Source organism: Leucopleurus acutus (assembly GCF_964270905.1).
Source record: "Leucopleurus acutus genome assembly, chromosome: 1".
NCBI classification, from domain to species: Eukaryota; Metazoa; Chordata; class Mammalia; order Artiodactyla; family Delphinidae; genus Leucopleurus; species Leucopleurus acutus.
In genome coordinates, this window is record NC_139142.1 from 10080089 (window position 1) to 10102186 (window position 22098).

General features: G+C 36.8%; 1 protein-coding gene across 2 annotated transcripts in view; it reads right to left on the reverse strand.

The window, feature by feature from the left end:
• The window catches only part of PPP4R4 (protein phosphatase 4 regulatory subunit 4), a gene marked incomplete at both ends in the record, with an annotated part of 120649 nt that overhangs the window by 76489 nt on the left and 22062 nt on the right, over positions 1-22098 (reverse strand). For both annotated transcript variants that reach the window (XM_082835375.1, XM_082835374.1), the window contains one exon: positions 2793-2895. In XM_082835375.1, the coding sequence (XP_082691501.1) occupies positions 2793-2895 (103 nt within the window). The remainder of the gene's footprint in view (positions 1-2792; positions 2896-22098) is intronic.

Below are 22098 nucleotides of genomic sequence, written 5' to 3' on the forward strand. Positions count from 1 at the left end.
GGGAGGTACTCAGTAAATTTTTATGAATGAATGAATGAGAAGGCCGTTATCACTAAATGCTCATTTTGAGACACAAGATTGCTTTTTTTATAAAATTAGATAAGAAATTATGGCCATGGCAAGAGTGAATAAAGTGGCTATGTGCAATTTTTGTCATACCTTTATCAGTTGGAAGTAACCACTCACAGAAGCAAGGCAGAATAAAAGAAGGTTCTGTGAGTACCAACAAGTCTTAATAGTATCTGAATACTATGATTTTAAATGATTTGCTCATAGGTTTTAGAATTTGATGTGGGGTTGCTTAAATGTTTAGCTGCCTACATTTTATATTAAACCCTCTATAAAAGTCATTATTATTGCCCCCATAAAGAAGTGTTTCCCATTTGCTTAATTCTTCAGCATTTTTACATAAATCAGAATCACACAATTAAATACTCTCCTATGCTTGTTCTTTAATTGTTTTCCATAGTCTTTATGTCTTCCTGATATAGAATCTAATCTGGGCTGTTTTCTACCTTTTTTAGTACAGGGCAAAATAAATGAGAATCCTACATAAATAGCTGCTACTAAGATTTTCTTAGTATATATTCATTAGTATACATTTTCTTTACATCCCTTTCTTCAGTTAATCTTCTGCATTATGAATTAAACTTAATAACTTTAAAAGCTTAATAAAATCTTACCCTCTCTAACTCAGTTACATAGTTTCTGCAGAGACATTTGATTCTTTGTATAAATATGCTCTATATGTGAGTATATAATATCCTTTATACATTCCCATGAAATCAAGATTTCTCAGGAGTTATTATTTAGTTAACTTTATTGTGAACTCATTAGCAAAGGATTTTTTTCAAAATAAGTTAGAGGCTACCTAAAGCTCACTACTGTCTATCCTTCATCTTCTACTCTTGCTTTATGAAGTTAGAGACCACCTAAAGCTCACTGCTGCCTATCCTCCAGCTTCTACTCTTGCTTTATGAAGTTAGAGGCCACCTAAAGCTCACTGCTGCCTATCCTCCAGCTTCTACTCTTGCTTTATGAAGTTAGAGGCCACCTAAAGCTCACTGCTGCCTATCCTCCAGCTTCTACTCTTGCTTTATGAAGTTAGAGGCCACCTAAAGCTCACTGCTGTCTATCCTCCAGCTTCTACTCTTGCTTTATGAAGTTAGAGGCCACCTAAAGCTCACTGCTGCCTATCCTACAGCTTCTACTCTTGCTTTATGAAGTTAGAGGCCACCTAAAGCTCACTGCTGCCTATCCTCCAGCTTCTACTCTTGCTTTATGAAGTTAGAGGCCACCTAAAGCTCACTGCTGTCTATCCTTCATCTTCTACTCTTGCTTTATGAAGTTAGAGGCCACCTAAAGCTCACTGCTGCCTATCCTCCAGCTTCTACTCTTGCTTTATGAAGTTAGAGGCCACCTAAAGCTCACTGCTGTCTATCCTCCAGCTTCTACTCTTGCTTTATGAAACTTTTAACTTGCAGGTGCGGCCTGGGGTCTGGATTTAGCCTGCTCAACACAGAGTGTACACCGTGCTCAATATTTTTAGCTTTAAATTTCATTTGCTTATGTACAATAACTCCTTAGTTAAGACGACCTAACCACCTGTTCCCTTCTACTACTGTTTAACTGGTACTCCCGGGTGACATGTTAACAAGCTTAGGTCAGTTAATATCACTTCAGTTGAATGTGAAATTAAACCTAGACTGTGTAGACTTAATTCCATTGAAATTATGGAATGATTTGGGAAAAACAGACATGAAAAAGCTTCATTCACTTTTGAATCACACGTGATACTAAAATAAACATCTTCTCAATTCACCACTGTAATCAGTAAAAAAAAAAAAAAAAAAAAAAAAAAATCCATATCGCCTGCATAGAAATGTGGACATCTTATAAAAATAACGTGGCATATCCCTGATGTACATCACTGGAAACATGCCATATGTGCCTAAAAATAAAACCCAAGGACACACTAATAATTACAGTATTTTAAACACATATAAATTAATTTAAAAATTATAAAAAAGTTAAACCAAACAGAAAGCCAAAGCAAAGTCTACAAAACTCACTATTAGCAAATAGAATCCCCGTTAGTAGGTAACCTCCCTGACCCCATTAGTATTGTAAGCTCCCTGAAGACACAAAGACATCATCTGTTCTGTTCATTCAAGTTCTAATAAAGAACAGCACTTTGCATATGGTACAAATAAATAATAAATAGCATGTATTTAATATTATATATGAATAATGAGTAAATATTAAATAGTCAGAGAAAAGAAAGTTCTAGTAGATCAAATATTTTGTTTATGGCAGGAAAACTAATTCTGAAGGAATTTAGGAAGCAATTAAATATAAAACTAAAACTGCAATGGCCACAATTCAATCTTTAGCAGGCACCACGGTGATTATTAGGACTATCAGTTAAACTATATTATAAATGTTCTAGAAATACTATTAATATATATTTAAGTCAACAGAATACCAAATAAGATAGCTATGATTTTATAAGACTAAGATTTTTTTTGAGCTACTGAAAACATTATAATGTCTCTACTGAGAAAATGATTAACGAAATCTTTACAGTTTAAGATCTAGATTTCTCCATTTCCATCAGCTAATTTCCTTAAATATTTTCAACATAATTCAAAATGTTTATCATAATACTTCCTCCACTCAAGGATTAGGTACAAAAGATCAGCCATCAAAAGCTCTGAAAATTTCTCCTGACAATGACAACGTACTACTGGGAAAAAAACGGTGAATTCAAATCTTATTTCACAGCAACTTACTCTGACTTTTGGCAAGATTCTCCGAAGTGTCTCAGCAGGGTTCTGTCGCATCAGAAATGGAAGATTTGCAATCACGCTTGTTCCTTGGATATCTTGACCAGCACTTACAAAGAAAACACAAATATAAAATTTGTAACTATAAATTTGTAATTATAATTTACATTATAAAAAGCAGGGATTAACTTCAAAACAACTGCTTTTTAATAACGAACACTCAGACTTCAGACAGTTTTAAACTTTAAACACATCACCTAGATATACAAATAAAGCCAGAACTGAAATTTCTGGCTTTTTAAGTCAATCTTATAACAAAGGCATGAAGATATTAATTATGCTTATGCTAAAACAAGATTCTCTATCTACACACACATCTTGCCAAAGTCTAAAAATTTTGAGACCATTATTAGTTACTTTAAAATTCTACCTTATTTTTTCCTGTTACCTGCCAGTTTGCTATACTTTATAAAAATATAAATGATAAGTTTCAATATGGTAAAATATTAATAATCATAACAACAGCAGGGACAGCAACAAAATCAACTACAGCAGAATCATACAACTTTCTTCTAGGACAATGAAACTACCTATTGCACTAGATTGAGTCGCCAGAAACTTAACGATATAGTCTATATTCTTAAAAGTCAGTAGGGTATATTTATATGGTACCTTTTTGACAGAATATTCATTAGGTCACTAAGGTTTTACTAAAATAATCTGTGATACTCTAGTGGCCTAAATACCTCAGAAAAAGTGTTCTGATTCTTCCAAAAAACCACTTCCATGCAAACAAATTATTTGTTTTTAAAACATAAGCTAACCAACGTAAGTGGTGCAAGTACTTGAAATATATATAAAAGATGCTAGTAAATGTGGCACCGCCTCAGAGAGGAATTCCACCTACCCTTAACTGATACCAATTTAAATGCTAATTACTGATGCCGTAATATTTATTTACCTTAACTAAAATTATTTTTACTTAACTCTTCAAATGGAATTATTTATTATAGGTATATAAGACCTTAACATGGTTTTTTAAAGAATTTTTAAAGTATTATATTTACCTGCTTCAGAGTTTTATAAGTTCTGTTAATAAGCAGCATATTCTGATTAAATGAAGCTGCCCTGCTGTGAAAAAAGGTTTTTCCCTGCTGCAGTATGGTAGGCTGTGAAATACAGGTCAGCACAATCATTCCACTATTCTCATCACTCTCTAAGTGAATACTTTAAAAGACAAAATCAAGAAGGAAAAGAGAAGGGAGGGAAACAGGAGACCCATGCCAAGGTGAGGAGAAGATCAAAAGAGGGAAATTAAAACTGCATATAAGGTACTACTTGTAGTGGATTGAATGGTGGCCCCCCCAAAAAACATGGCTACACCCTAATCCTGGAAATTGTGAATATTATCTTAATTTGAAAAAGGATCTTAAAGAGAAATGTAAATCAAAACTAGAATGAGGTATCACCTCACACTGTTAGAATGGACATCATCAGAAAATCTACAAACAGTAAATGCTGGAGAGGGTGTGGAGAAAAGGGAACCCTCTTGCACTGTTGGTGGGAATGTAAATTGATACTGGGCACATACCCAGAGAAAACCACAATTCAAAAAGACACATGCACCCCAATGTTCACTGCAGCACTATTTACAATAGCCAGGACATGGAAGCAACCTAAATGCCCATCGACAGATGAATGGATAAAGAAGATGTGGCACATATATACAATGGAATATTACTCAGCCATAAAAAGTAACAAAATTGGGTCATTTGTAGAGGTGTAGATGGACCTAGAGACTGTCATACAGAGTGAAGGAAGTCAGAAAGAGAAAAACAAATATCGTATATTAACACATATATGTGGAACCTAGAAAAATGGTACAGACGAACCAGTTTGCAAGGCAGAAATAGAGACACAGATGTAGAGAACAAACGTATGGACACCAAGCGGAGAAAGCGGCAGCGGGGTGGGGTGGTGGTGTGATGAATTGGGAGATTGGGATTGACATGTGTACGCTAATATGTATAAAATGGATGACTAATAAGAACCTGCTGTATAAAAAAATAATAAAATTTTTTTAAAAAAGGATCTTGAGATAAAGAGATCATCATGGATTATCCCAGTAGGCTATAAACCCAATAACAAGTGCCCTTAAAAGAGACATTTGGGGGAAAAGACAGAACAGGAGGCAATTTGACCACAAAGCAGAGACTGGAGTGATGCTGCCACAGCCAGAGAATGCTGACAACCACCAGAAGCTGAAAGAGACAAACAGATTCTCCCCTAGAGCCCTGCTGATGCCTTGATTTCGACTCAGTGGATACTGATTTCAGACTTTTGACTTCCAGAACTGTGACAGAATACATTTCTGTTGTTTTAAGCCATCCAGTTTGTGGTAATTTACTGCAGTACCACAGGAAACAAATACACTACTAAAGAACTAAAAGAGAAGAGAAATATCTGAAAAAGTAATGTTTCATATGACAATGACTGGCCCAAAGTAGAGGTTTAGTAAATGTCTCTTAAAAGGATGGATGAATGGATAGCTCACTGCATGAACTGATGTCAGGAATATTTAATATGAATTCAGTGAATTTCATTCACTGAATTTTTTATTCACTAACTTTGCAATTAGTTAAAAAATATGATCACTAATACCTCATAGATGTGAAGACAAAATATTTCATGGTAAAAAAAGCAGAAAACAAAAAATTAAATGGCAGATTTAAGACCCTAAATATCAATAGTTACATTAAAGTTAAAAATCTAACTACATCAATTAAAAGACAGGGACTGGCAGAGTGGATTAAAGAATATTACTCAACTGAATGCAGCCATAAGAAACTAATTTCAAATACAACAGTATCAGCAGGTTGAAAGTAAAGGACAGAAAATGATATATCACAGAAATACAAATCAAAAGAAAGCAGCTGTGACCATATTAATGTCAGATAAAGTGGACCTCATTGTAAAGAAAATCACCAGAGACAGACAAGGACATTATATAATGATAAAAGAGGAAGTCCACCGAGAAGACATAGCAATTCTAAATGTGTATACACCAAATACAACTGCAAAAAACAAAAACAAAAAAAACCTGACAGTACTAAAAGGAGAAGTTGTCTAGACAAATACACAGGTAGGTGGAGACTTCCACACCCCTCTCTCAACAACGGATGGAAGTAGACAGAAAATCAAGGATAGAGAACTCAACAACACCATCAACCAATAATATCTAATTAACATTTATAGAATACTCCATCCAACAACAGTAGAATACACATTCTTCTCAAGTTCCCAAAGAATATATACCATGAAAAACCACATCCTGGGCCATAAAAAAGTCCTCAACAAATCATACAAAGAGTTTTCTCTGACCACAGTGGAATCAAACTAGCAATCAATAATAAAAAGATAACAGAAAGCTCTCTAAATTCTTGGAAATGAAATAACATACTTCTACATAATAAATGAGTCAAAGAGGAAAAATTTTTAAAATACATTGAATTGAGTGAAAATGAAACACAAAATTATAAAACTTTCTGGAACACAGCTGAAGCATTTCAGAGAGAGAAATTTATAACAATAAATGCATACATTTATGAAAGGGAAGAGGAAAAAATCTCAAATCATTAATTTAACTTTCCACCTCGAGAGCTAGAAGAACAAATTAGTCACAATGCAAGCAGAGGAAGGAGATAATAAAGAGCAGAAATTAATGAAATAAAAACAGAAAACAATAGAAAAAAATAAATGAAACAAACACCTGGTTCTTTTAAAGGATCAATAAAATTGACTAACTTTTAGCAAGACTGACAGAGTAAAAATGAGAGAAGACACAAATTACCAATATCAGGATTGAAACAGGAGATATCACTATAGCCCCTGCAGACATCGAAAGGATAATAAGAGAATGCTGTGAATAATTCTACACACATAAAATTGAAAACGTAGACAAAATGGACCAATTCCTCAAAAAACACAAACTGCCACAACTCACCCTCTATGAAATACATCATTTGAAAAATCCTACAGTTATTAAGGAAACTGAATTCATATTTTAAAACTCCTGAAAAAAATCTCAAGGCCCAGATAGTTTCACTGAAGAATTCTACCAAACATGTAACGAAGAGTTAACACCATGCTACACAATCTCTTCCAAAAAACAGAAGAGAACACTTCCTAAATCACTTATGAAGCTATTATTACACTGATAACAAAACCTGGAAAGATTGTAAAATATACATATATATGTACATAGTAAAAAATATATATATATACACATATATACATGCACATATACGTGTGTATATGTGTGTATATACACAAACAACACACACACACACACAACAATATCCCTCATGAATATATATGCAAAAATTCTTAACAGGGAAAATGTTTAAGCATAAAAAATGCTTAACAGGCAGTCCAGTGGTTAGAACTTCACGCTTCCACTGCAGGGAGCGCAGGTTCAATTCACGGTCAGGGAACTAAGATCCCACAAGCCACGTGGCCAAAAATAAATAAATAAATGTTCAATATCAAGGAAAAAAAAAACACAATCAAAAAATGGGCAGAAGACCTAAATAGACATTTCTCCAAAGAAGATATACAGATTGCCAACAAACACATGAAAGAATGCTCAACATCTGTAATCATTAGAGAAATGCAAATCAAAACTACAATGAGATATCATCTCACACTGGTCAGAATGGCCATCATCAAAAAATCTAGAAACAATAAATGCTGGAGAGGGTGTGGAGAAAAGGGAACCCTCTTGCACTGTTGGTGGAAATGTAAATTGATACAGCCACTATGGAGAACAGTATGGAGGTTCCTTAAAAAACTAAAAAAGAACTACCATACGACCCAGCAATTCCACTACTGGGCATATACCCTGAGAAAACCATAATTCAAAAAGAGTCATGTACCACAACGTTCACTGCAGCTCTATTTACAATAGCCAGGACATGGAAACAACCTAAGTGTCCATCATCGGATGAATGGATAAAGAAGATGTGGAACACATATACAATGGAATATTACTCAGCCATAAAAAGAAATGAAATTGAGTTATTTGTAGTGAGGTGGATGGACCTAGAGTCTGTCATATAGAGTGAAGTAAGTCAGAAAGAGATAGACAAATACCATATGCTAACACATATATGTGGAATCTAAAGAAAAAAAATGGTTATGAAGAACCTAGGGGCAGGACAGGAATAAAAATGCGGATGTAGAGAATGGACTTGAGGACACGGGGAGGGGGAAGGGTAAGCTGAGACAAAGTGAGAGATTGGCATGGACTTATATATACTACCAAATGTAAAACAGATAGCTAGTGGGAAGCAGCCGCATAGCACAGGGAGATCAGCTCGGTGCTTTGTGACCACCTAGAAGGGTAGGATAGGGAGGGTGGGAGGGAGATGCAAGAGGGAGGAGTATGGGGATACATGTATATGTATAGCTGATTCACTTTGTTATACAGCAGAAACTAGCACACCATTGTAAAGCAATTATACTCCAATAAAGATGTTAAAAAAAAAAAATGGGCAGAAGACCTAAATAGACATTTCTCTAAAGAAGACATACAGATGGCCAAGAGGCACATGAAAAGATGTTCAACATCACTAATTATTAGAAAAATGCAAATCAAAACTACGATGAGGTATCACCTCACACCAGTTAGAAGGGGCATCATCAGAAAATCTACAAACGACAAATGCTGGAGAGGGTGTGGAGAAAAGGGAACCCTCTTGCACTGTTGGTGGAAATGTAAATTGATACAGCCACTATGGAGAACAGTATGGAGGTTCCTCAAAAAACTAAAAATCGAATTACCATATGACCCAGCAATCCCACTACTGGGCATATACCCAGAGAAAACCATAATTCAAAAAGACGCATGCGCTCCAATGTTCACTGCAGCACTATTGATAATAGCCAGGTCATGGAAGCAACCTAAATGTCCATCAACAGACAAATGGATAAAGAAGATATGGTACATATATACAATGGAATATTACTCAGCCATAAGAAGGAATGAAATTTGGTCTTTTGTAGAGACTTGGATGGACCTACTCTGTCACACAGAGTGAAGTAAGTCAGAAAGAGAAAAACAAATATCGTATATTAACGCATATATGTGGATTCTAGAAAAATGGTGCAGATGAATCGGTTTGCAAGGCAGAAACAGACACAGGTGTAGAGAACAAACCTATGGACACCAAGGGCAGAAGCCGGGGGTGGGATGAATTGGGAGTTGGGACTGACATGTATACACTAATATGTATAAAATAAATAACTAATGAGAACCTGCCATATAGCACAGGGAACTCCACTTCACTGTACAGTAGAAACACAATATTGTAAAACAACTATACCCCAATAAAACATCAATTAATTTTTAAAAAAAGAACTGTTTTCCCAGTCTCTGCATGTATGGAGGATGGAAGCCCGGCTGTGTGCGGCAAGGAGCGGCCCTGGGAGGCTTCAAAAAAAAATCCTTAACAGAATATTAGCAAATAAAATACAGTAATATGTTAAAGGAAGAATTATACACCATGATCAAATGAGATTTACTCCAGGGACGCAAGGCTAGTTCAATACTCAAAATCAGTGTAATCCATCATATTACCAGGTTAAAGAAGAAAAATATCACATGATCATATCAATGCAGAAAAACATTTGACAAAATTCAACACATGAACACTGAAATTACAAATACAATATCATTTACAATCACTCAGAAAACGAAATACTAACAAAATTACAGGACTCATATGCTGAAAACACAATGTTAATGAAAGAAATCAAAGGAGACATAATTAATTAGAAAAACCTACTAGGCTCATAGATTGGGAAATTCAGCATAATAAAGATGTCAATTCTCCCAAATTGGTGTACAGGTTTAACACAATTCCTGTCAAAATCCCAACAAGATTTTTGGGAGGTAGACAATCTTTTTCTAAAATGTATATGGAAAAGCAACAAAACTAGAATAGGTGAAACAATTTTTAAAAAGAAGAATAAAGTGGGAAGAATTTATCTACTCAATTTTAAGACTTATTATATAGCTACATTAACCAAGACTGCATGGTACTGGCAGAGAGACAGACATATAAATCTATACCACCGAAGAGAGAACCCAGAAATAGACCTCCACAAATATGTATACTCCACAAGCACGCACAGCTGATTTTTGACAGAGGTTCAAAAGCAATTCAGTGGAGCAAAGACAGCCTTTTCAGCAAGTGGTGCTAGAGCAACAGGACACCCATAGGCAAAAAAAACCTCCAAAAAAAAAAAACCAAAACCAAAAAAACCCTTGACCTAATTCTCACATTAACTCAAAATGATTCTATAAAATGTAAAACTATGTAATTTTTTAAAAACATAGGAGAAAATCTAAATCTAGGGTTAGGCAAAGAGTTCTTAAACTTGACACCAAAAGCAGGATCAATAAAAGGAAAAACTGATAAATTGGACTTCATCAAAATTAAAAACTTCTGTACTGTGAAAGACTTTGTTAAGAGGATGAAAAGACAAGCAAGCCACAGAGGAGGAGAAATATTTGCAAACTACATGTCTAACAAAGGTGCAGTATCTAGAATATAAAAAAACCTTCAAACTCAGCAGTAAAAAATCACACAATCCAATTAGAAACTGGGCAAAAGGAATGAAGAGACTTTTTATTGACTGTAAATAAGCACACGAAAAAGATGTTTAACATTGTTAACTATAAGGTAAATGTAAAGTCAAACCACAGTGAAATATCACTATATACTTAGCAGGATAAAAAATGAAACAAAAAATAATTCCACCACCAAATGCAAAGAAACTAAATCACTCATTCATCGATGGTGCAAATGCAAACTGGTACAGCCACTCTAGAAAAATGTTGGCAATTTCTTAGAAAACTAAACATGCAACCAGCAATTGTACTCTTGGGCATTTATCCCAAAGAAATGAAAACTTACGTTCACACAGAAACCTGTGGATGAATGTTTAGAGCAGCTTTATTTGAACCAAAAACTGTAAACAACCTATAAGTCCTTAAATGGGTGAATGGTTAAACAAACTGTAGTCCATACATACCACAGAATGCTACCCAGCAGTGAAAAGGAACAAAATATTGACACATGCAACAACCTGATGAATCTCTAGAGAATTATGCTGAGTGAAACATTAGCCAACCCCAAAAGGTTACATACTGTATGATTCCATTTATATAACATTCTTGAAATGACAAAATTATACAAATGGAAAACAGATTAAGTGATTTCCAGAGGATGGGTGTGGGGCAGGAGGGAAAAAGACATGACTACTTAAGTTTAACATGAGGGATCCTGGGGTGATGGAAAGCCTACCTATCTTGATTGTATCAATGTCCATATTCTGGTTGTGTATCATACTATAGTTTTTTAAATGTTATTATAGGGGTGTTGGGCTGCACCCCACAGGCCCACAAGCCTTGTAGTTGCCCAGCCTCAAGACGGAAGAAAAGCCCAGAGACAGCGACAGAGACATCAATGATTTACTGGATAAGGGATCTTACTCATCCGAAACAAACAGTCATTGAGCAACACCCCACCACATACAGCAGATGGCAGGCAGGGCATGGCAGCAATCTTCGCTACTCCAGGGAGAAGGAGGGTACCAGTTATAGGGGAAATTGATGTCAGGTTGGCTCATCAGTTACCAAGGAAACCAGAAGCTGGGGCAAGTCCCTCACAGCCCCTCAGGTTAACTACCATCACAAGGGCAGATGTTTCCCTTTATTAAAACTAGGGGGTGGAGCCACTCTGGCTTAAGGATTAGAACAATCACAGCTGGGGCAGGGGGAAGCAGGGTCATGTGAGTAGGGTATAGGTGAAGCAGGGACTGGTTGGGCGGGGGATGTACAAAGAGCAAGAGAACAGCCATGTGGCCTGGCCTGACCATACAAGGGGGAAACTGGATAAAGGGTACATGGCTATCTCTGTATTATTTCTTACAACTGTCTATGAATCTATAATTATCTCCAAATAAAAAGTTTATATTTTAAAGATCAATGTGACAAAATTTTTTTAAAACACATATGAACATATCAATAGATGCAGAAATCTGACAAATCCAACATTCATTCATGATTTAAAACTATCAACAAACTAGAAATAGAGGGGAACTTCTTCAACCAGATAAAGGGCATCTATGAAAAACTTACCGCTAACATCATACTTAAAACGTGAAAGAGTGAATGCTTTCTCCCTAATCACGAACAGGGCAAGAATGTTCACCATTACTACTTCTACTCAACATTGTGTTAAAGGTTTGAGCCAGTGTAATAGGCAATAAAAAGAAACAAAAGACTTACAGATTGGAAAGGAATAGGTTAAACTGTAATGTACAAAATAGCTAGTAGAACTGATAAGTCAGTGTGGCAGGATACAAGGACAATATATAAGTCAATTGTATTTCTATATACTAGAAAAAAAAATCATAAATAGTGATTTAAAAAGCAATCTAGTTTAGATTAACATAAGATTATGAAATACGTTTGGAAAATTTGGTAAAAGATGTGCAAGATCTGTAGACCAAAAACTACAAAACATGTTGAGAAAAATAAAAAAGACCTAAATATATGGAGAGAGATTTAGCACTCAAGGATGAAAGACTCAACACTGTAAAGAATACTGTACTCCCAAACTGAAGTACAGACTCAACATGATCCCAGTTTAAATCCCAATAGGCTTTTTGTAGAAATGAACGAGTTTACTCTAAAATTTGTATGGAAATGCAAAGGAACTAGAAAAGCGGAAACAAATTTGAAAAACGATGAAGTTGCAGGGCTAATACAACCTGATTTCAAGACTTATTATAGAGTTACAATAAACAAGATAGTGTGGCAGTGGCACAAGACAGACATATAGATCAATGGAAAAGGACAGAGAGAGTAGAGAGTGCAGAAACAGACCCAAACATAAATGGGCAATTGATTTTTGACAAAGGTGACAAGATAATTCAATGAAGAAATGATCATCTTTTCAACAAATGGTACTGGAACAAATGGAAAGCCATATGCAAAACACAATGAATCTTTCCCCAACCTGAACTAATAGACAAAAATTAACTCAAAATGAATCACAGGCCTGAATGTAAGAGCCAACACTATAAAACTTCTAGAGGAAAACTTAGCAGAAATTCTTAGTGGCCTTGGGTTTGACAAATATTTCTTAAATAGGACAAAAAAGATATAAATTCTAACCAAAAAAAGTCAAAAATGAATTTAATCAAAATTAAAAACATTTGTTTTTCAAAGGCACTGTTACAGAAACAAAAAGGCAAGCCATACCCAAGACATATATCCAACAAACAATTTGCATCTAGAATACATAAAGAACTCAAATTAAATAATAATAAGAACATCCAATATAAAATGGACAAAAGATTTCAAAACTTCATCAAAGAAAAATAGACAAATGGCAAATAAACATACGAAAAAGATGCTCAACAAAATTCATCATTAGGTAAATTCAAATTTTAATGACAATAAGATACCACTACACATCCACTAGAATGACTAAAATTTATAAAGATTGAACACACCAAATGTAGGCAAGGATGAGGCACTCTCACACACCACTGGTGGAAATGTAAAACGGTACAACCACTTTGGGAAAGTTTGACAATTTCTTAAAAGGTACACATACACCTACCAAACAACCCAGACATTCCACTCACAGATATTTACCCAAGAGAAATGAAAGAATATGTCCACAGAAACACCTCAACACGATATTCATCATAGCTTTGCTTGTAATAGACAAAAATTGGAAATGTCCCAAATGTTCACTAACAGGTGGACAGATAACCAAACTGTGATATAGTATACAGTGCAATATAGTGCTAGTAGTATACAGTGGAATACTACTAGCAGTAAAAAGGAATGAACTACTGATATGCATGACAACATGGGTGAATTTCAAAATAATTATGCTAATAAAAGAAGCCATACTAGGGCTTCCCTGGTGGCGCGGTGGTTGGGAGTCCGCCTGCCGATGCAGAGGACACGGGTTAGGCATCCTATTTTGAACAGTACAAAAGAAAAGGTGGGGGGGGGGACTCTATTGGAATTAGAAAAGCTATCCTGAACCACACCTCCTCATAAGGGTTATGAAACGAATTTCACATAAATATGAGACATATACAAGGTCCATGATCAAATTCCATATAGTTATTTTTTAAAAAAAGAGAATAAGGACTGAACTAATATTCTTAAAGACAATGAAAGACAGACAAGCCCACAAAATAGCTAATTATAACATACTATTTTTCCACAAGCAAAGGAAAAAAAATTAAGAAAAGGTATAAGATTGGGCTTCCCTGGTGGCGCAGTGGTTGGGAGTCCGCCTGCCGATGCAGGGGACACGGGTTTGTGCCCCGGTCTAGGAAGATCCCACATGCCGTGGAGCGGCTGGGCCCGTGAGCCACGGTCACTGAGCCTGCGCGCGTCCGGAGCCTGTGCTCCGCAACGGGAGAGGCCACAACAGTGAGAGGCCCACATACCGCAAAAAAAAAAAAAAAAAGAAAAGAAAAGAAAATGTATAAGACATAGGAAAAAAACCACATGAATCATAATTATGAAAGCTCAGAAATAAGGTGATAAAACTCGGGGAAGAATTGAAAGAAAATATCTTGAAAAAGACTAAACTATAGAGAACACAAGGGTGAATAAATAAAATAGATAATGCCTTAAGAAAAATAAAAGGTGAAGAGAATAAAAATTTTAAATTAAACAAGAATAAAAAGATTTGAGAGAAAGTGATATATAAGACAGGCAAAGAAAGTCCAACATACTTTTAACAGGAGTCCCTAAAGAAGCAACCAAAGCAAGGGAACCAACCAAAAAAGTTACTTGAAATGAAAAAAGATTCAAAAGGGCACACTGCATACCTGAGAAAATCGATCCAGCATAACTAACACTGAAATATATTAAAGGGCTTTTAAAAAAATCCTTCGGGCATCCAAGAAAATGAGCAAGTTACTTAGTAATAGAAAAAAATATATGGACTGTCATTAGACTTTGACAGCTATAAGATGTTAGAAAAGCAAATAATAGTCTATTGGTGGCACTGCTTACTATAAAAAGGACATGAAAAAATATAAAAAGAAAGTACAGCTAAATTGTAATCACCGTAATCTCTATCAAACATAAAATCTAAACTTAATTTCTATAATCAATATATGTCTGGCCCTTTTCCCACCAAGGGAGAAAAATACATACATTTGGGTATTCTGTTAAGTCTCATTGCTTAGAAGGGAAAGCAACTGAGTTAGCTAGTGGTCCTCGGCCGACAGTGATCCCCTCCTTCCCGAGGGCACATATGACAATGTCTGGAGACATTTTTGATCATCACAACTTGGGAGATGCTACTATAATCCAGTAGGTAGGATCAAGGGATGCTGCTAAAACATTCCACAACACACAGAACAGCTACCCACATCAAAGAATGCCAATGTCTCAACCACAAAAAATGTCTAAGAAACCCTAGTTTACACAAAGTAACAATTAGTTGGACCATATGAAATTGCCAACATTAGATAATTATTGACCTACAACAACAGTAATTTCATATTTTCAATCTATGCATTAAGCTTAGCAGAAATATACTGTCAGGGCCTTCAAGGAAATGTATACAGGTTGGTAACCACAATATGCTAGAGCAGTGGTTTCCAAACTTCAGCATGTATCAGAATCACCCTGCAGCACTTGTTAAAACTGGGTCTCGGGGCTCCCCTGGTGGCGCAGTGGTTGAGGGTCCGCCTGCCAATGCAGGTGACACGGGTTCGTGCCCCAGTCCGGGAAGATCCCACATGCCACGGAGTGGCTGGGCCCGTGAGCCATGGCCGCTGAGCCTGCGCGTCCGGAGCCTGTGCTCCGCAACGGGAAAGGCCACAACAGTGAGAGGCCCGCGTACCGCAAAAACAAAAAAACAAACAAACAAAAAAACTGGGTCTCACCCCCAGAGATTCTGGGACAGTAGGTCTTGGTGAGGCCTGAGAACTTGATTTCTAACATGTTCGCAGGTAATGCTGATGCTGATGGAGATAATACTCTGAGAGCTGCCATGACAAGAAGAGGGGTCAAATGAAAGAAAGAGGAAACTTCATATTCTCCTTTTTTAGACTACACGTGTGTGAAATCAGCCAAGCGCACAGAAGCAGTTTGCCCAAATGAAGCACAAAGTCCATGTGACCTGAATGCATGTATGCACTACTTCTGTCTACAGTTCTGTCTACAGTTCACAAAAACAATGTTAAAAGTGATGTGGCAAAGAACAGGTAGCAGAGATGGAATAACAGGTAGTCTACTTAAATGAACATTAGAAGAAAGTTTGAGGAGGAGTTGGGAAAGGCTAACAGACTTGGAGAAGAGTAAACTTGGGTGAACATGAAAGTGGGGTACTGAGCCCCCCATGCCCGGGAATTTCTCAGGTGCTGTGGACCTGCTGTTACCTCCTGCTGACTTTGGTCAAAGGTAGTATAAATAAGCCAAATATGTGTGGATCTATGCTACCATCACCGAATGGAAGGAACCCAGAAATAATCAGCATAAGTTTAAGTCAACAATATAAAATTAAGTTTATTGCTACGTGATATGGTGTATGTAATTTTTAAATAAATGTTTGATCAATGTTAAACTTTCCTTCTTTTTTTTTTTTTAAACAAAATAAGCTTCCTACACTTCAAAGCCTACAACTTTCAACTGAAAGGCACAAGGAACAATCCTCCTGGCTACAATATGAGCTGCTCCTTTTTGCCCCAACTCTGCTATTCTTCGGGGCATGTTCCTTTTCTAGGATACTCAGAAACAAAAAGGACACAAGCCCACTCAGCAAACCATTCCTCTAAAACTAAAAAGAACTGGGTTAATCATCTAATCTGTACACTAGTGGCTAAAAGGGAAAGACAGGGGAAAAAAAAGACTACTGAAATAAATGAATTTAGGACAGCTATCTCTTAAATTAACGTTACTAATTATTTTATTCCCACTGGGGGATGCACCTATTTTAAAGAGCCATTTATAGTAATATCTTAAACCAATGAAAAACAAGTCAATCCACTCAAGCATTTTTTGCTAAAATAAAAGGTTTCACAGTCTTCGTTGTCATCCCAGGCCTGCCACTGTCATGGGCAACTTCATTCAGCTGAATGAGGAACAGCTAGTTTTTGGCCCCCTCTAATTCAGGGATGTCTGGCCCAAAGTTTACATTCCGCGATGCTTAGCATGGTATCTAGCACACAGTAAGGGCTCCATAAATACCTGTTGATTTAAATTGAGTCTGTCTCCACATCAGCAACCATTGTCAAAGGCTGGATCATATCATTATCTAGAAATGCTCCACCTGTATAATCTCAAACTCTGTGATCTCCTTTGCTGCTCATAAACTCTTAACTATTTTTCTGTTGCTAAACCCATTTTTACCCTCATCACATTTCTAATCCCTTCAATTCCTTCTTACTCTCCAGTTTCTAATATTCATCCTAGTTTCACTTTCTTCCTTGGCAGCCTGAACCTCCCTATTACTTCAATTACACCCTCACCAATAAACTTACTTCTTCAGTTCTCCTCCTCCTAATTACAACAATAAAAATAGTATCTAATATACTATATGCTAGGCCTTATGCTAATAAAACACCTTCCTTGCAGTATTAGATACTACTACTAGCTCCATTTTATAGATGAGGAAATTAGGGCTTAGAAAGTTGAAGGTACTTGCCCAACATTACCCAGCCTGGACAACTCCAAAACCCATGCACTGACCATTACATATACCACCACTCTTCCAACCTGTTCACCCAGCTAATACCAAACTCATCCATCTGCTTTTCCATCCCACTCCTGCTCCCAAGCCATGCAGCACTACTAGAGAGAACTGCGTAATAATGCTGCTTTTAAAAACATACAATTTCAAAAAACAAAAAAGCCTGTCCTCAATGATACTGGAGGCAAACAAAATGATAACTAACTTGTGGGAGATCAAGAAAAGGAGTAAAAATTCTTAGTATATTATATTTGCTTAAAGCACTTTCAGAAGCATTATCTTGGGTCTCTAAAAATGAGGCTATCTGTGCTAGTTTATGAAACCCATGCCCTCGCGCACAAAGAATAAGCTGCATGTTACAACAGACCTAGATACTGACAATACTGTCTTTCTCTATTCTTATACCTTGTTTCCACCTTCTGAGGTCAAAATCTAAAGAGCAAGACAGATTCACATGCTAAAAATTCTAACTGTAGAGCAAAGAGTCCTATCCTCTTTTCACAGCTAGACCACCCTCACGGTTTACTGAATCCTAAACCAATTAGAAAAGGAAGAGGGGAAGGAGCAGATGCTACCCAAAGGTGACAACGTCACACAGTCACCACAGGAGAAATTAACTGGAGAACTCTAGCTCTGCTAACTGTTCAACTATGTGTGGGCTCCTAAATGATCTGTATACACAGAGCCTGTGATCCTAATCCTAGCGGCTCTCATTTCAAATTCCAAAATACAACACAAACTGCTGATACTATGTTTGAATTTGTAACAATGAAGCAGATGTCACACAGGCCTTGCTTTGAGTTCCCAATGAAAACTAAACTTTACATAGTTGATATTTAATTATTTCTTTACTCAAAATAAACAGTTTGTTTTAATAAATAGAAGAAAATTAATTAAATGATTAGCCTAGAGAATTAAACTTCCAAGAAAGACAAAACCTCCTTTTAAGACAAAGATGACTCAAGAATTTAAAGCAGAAGATACCAAATACCAATCCATAACATCAAGAATTTTTCAAATGTGGTGTATTTTCACGTAACTACTATAAAACTGAGTCCTTAATAATGTTAAATCTTCAAAACATCACCTTAAAAAGTTTACGTAGTTAGAGACCCATTCAACTCTACTTACAGTCATCATGCTTAGAATCATAGAGAAACAAATTATATGTTTAATAGCACTGAAGGAAGGTAAAAGAAAACAAACATTTAGACTCACGCTGACTTCTCCAAGTATCTCCATAAAACTCAGATCTGGAGACGGGTTCAAGACGGCGGAGTAGAAGGACATGCGCTCACTCCCTCTTGCGAGAGCCCTGGAATCACAACTAACTGCTGAACAATCATCGACAGGAAGACACTGGAGATCACCAAAAAAGACACCCCACTTCCAAAGACAAGAGAGAAGCCGCAATGACATGGTAGGAGGGGCGCAAACACGATAAAATCAAATCCCGTTAACTACTGGGGGGGGCGGGGGGGTGACTCACAAACTGGAGAACACTTATACCACAGAGGTCCACCCACTGGAGTGAAGGTTCTGAGCCCCACGTCAGGCTTCCCAACCTGGGGGTCCAGTAACAGAAGGAGGAATTCCCCGACAATCAGACTTTGAAGGCTAATGGAATTTGATTGCAGGACTTCTACAGGACTTGGGGAAACAGAAGTGCCCTTGTGCCCATTCTTGAATGGCACACACAGGGTAGTGTGCACATCGGGACACCGGGAAAAGGAGCAGTGACCCCATAGGAGAATGAACCAGCCCTGCCTGCTGGTGTTGGAGGGTCTCCTGCAGAGGCAGGGGGTGGCTTTGGCTCACCAAGGGACAAGGACACTGGCAGCAGAAGTTCTGAGAAGTACTCCTTGGTGTGAACCCTCCCAGAGTCCACCATTAGCCCCACCAAAGAGCCGGGTATGCTCCAGTGCTGGGTCCCTTCAGGCCAAACAACCAACAGGGAGGGAACCAAGCCCCACCCATCAGCAGACAAGCAGATTAAAATTTTACTGAGCTCTGCCCACCAGAGCAAAACCCAGCTCTACCCACCACCAGTCCCTCCCATCAGGAAGCCTGCACAAGCCTCTTACATAGCCTCATCCACCAGAGGGCAGACAGCAGAAGCAAGAAGAACTACAATCCTGCAGCCTGTGGAACAAAAACCACATCACAGAAAGATAGACAAAATGAAAAGGCACAGGACTATGTACCAGATGAAGGAACAAGACAAAAGCCCAGAAAAACAACTAAATGGAGTGGAGATAGGCAACCTTCCAGAAAAAGAATTCAGAATAAGGATAGTGAAGATGATCCAGGACCTTGGGAAAAAAATGGAGGCAAAGATCGAGAGATGCGAGAAATGTTTAACAAAGACCTAGAAGAATTAAAGAACAAACAAACAGAGATGAACAATACAATAACTGAATAAAAATACACTAGAAGGGAATCAATAGCAGAATAACTAAGGTAGAAGAACGGATAAGTGACCTGGAAGACAGAATGATGGAATTCATTGCCGTGGAACAGAAAAAAAAAAAAAGAATGAAAAGAACTGAAGACAGCCTAAGAAACCTCTGGGACAACATTAAACACACCAACATTCTCATTATAGGGGTCCTAGAAGGAGAAGAGAGACAGAAAGGAACCGAGAAGATATTTGAAGAGATTATAATAGAAAACTTCCCAAACATGGAAAAGGAAACAGCCACCCAAGTCCAGGAAGCGCAGAGAGCCCCAGGCGGGATAAACCCAAGTAGAAATACGCCAAGACACATAGTAATCAAATTAACAAAAACTAAAGACAAAAAAAATTACTAAAAGCAACAAGGGAAAAATGACAAATAACATACCAGGGAACTCCCATAAGGTTAATATATGATTTCTAAGCAGAAACTCTACAAGCCAGAAGGGAGTGGCATGATATATTTAATGTGATGAAAGGGAAGAAACTACAACCAAGATTACTCTACTCGGCAAGGATCGCATTCAGATTCGACAGAGAAATCAAAAGCTTTACAGGCAAGCAAAAGCAAAAGAATTCAGCACTACCAAACCAGCTATACAACAAATGCTAAAGGAACTTTTCTAAGTGGGAAACACAACAGAAGAAAAAGACCCACAAAAACAAACACAAAACAATTAAGAAAATGGTAGTAGGAACACACATGTCGATAATTACCTTAAATGTAAATGGATTAAATGTTCCAACCAAAAGACACAGGCTCGCTGAATGGATACAAAAACAAGACCCATATATATGCTGTCTACAACAGACCCACTTCAGACCCAGGGACACATACACACTGAAAGTGAGGGGATGGAAAAAGATATTCCATGCAAATGGAAATCACAAGACAGCTGGAGTAGCAACACTCATATCAGATAAAATAGACTTTAAAATAAGGAATGTTATAAGAGACAAGGATAAAATAGACTTTAAAATAAAGAATGTTCAAAGAGACAAGGAAGCATACTACATAATTATCAAGGGATCAATCCAAGAAGAAGATATAACAATTATAAATATATATGCACCCAACACAGGGGCACCTCAGTACATAAGGCAAATGCTAACAGCTATAAAAGAGGAAATCGACAGTAACACAGTAATAGTGCGGGACTTTAACACCTCACTTACACCAATGGACAGATCATCCAGACAGAAAATTAATAGGGAAACACAAGCTTTAAATGACACAATAGACCAGATAGATTTAATTGATATTTATAGGACATTCCATGCAAAAACAGCAGATTACACTTTCTTCTCAAGTGCACATGGAACATTCTCCAGGATAGAACCCATCTTGGTCACAAAGCAAGCCTCAGTAAATTCAAGAAAATTGAAATCATATCAAGCATCTTTTGCGACCACAAGGCTATGAGATTAGAAATCAATTACAGGGAAAATAAATGTAAAAAACACAAACACATGGAGGCTAAACAATATGCAACTAAATAACCAAGAGATCACTGAAGAAATCAAAGAGGAAATCAAAAAATACCTAGAGACAAATTACAACGAAAACACGGCAATCCAAAACTTATGGGATGCAGCAAAAGCAGTTCTAAGAGGGAAGTTTATAGCAATAATACAAGCCTACCTCAAGAAACAACAAACATCTCAAATAAACAATCTAACCTTACACCCTAATGAACTAGAGAAACAAGACCAAACAAAACCCAAAGTTACTAGAAGGAAAGAAATCATAAAAATCAGAGCAGAATTAAATGAAATAGAAACAAAGAAAACAATAGCAAAGATCAATAAAACTAAAAGCTGGTTCTTTGAGAAGATAAACAAAATTGATAAGCCTTTAGCCACACTCATCAAGAAAAAGAGGGAGAAGACTCAAATCAATAAGACTAGAAATGAAAAAGGAAAAGTTACAATGGACACCACAGAAATACAAAGCAGGCTAAGAGACTACTACAAGCAACTCTATGCCAATAAAATGGACAACCTGGAAGAAATGGACAAATTCTTAGAAAGGTATAAGCTTCCAAGACTG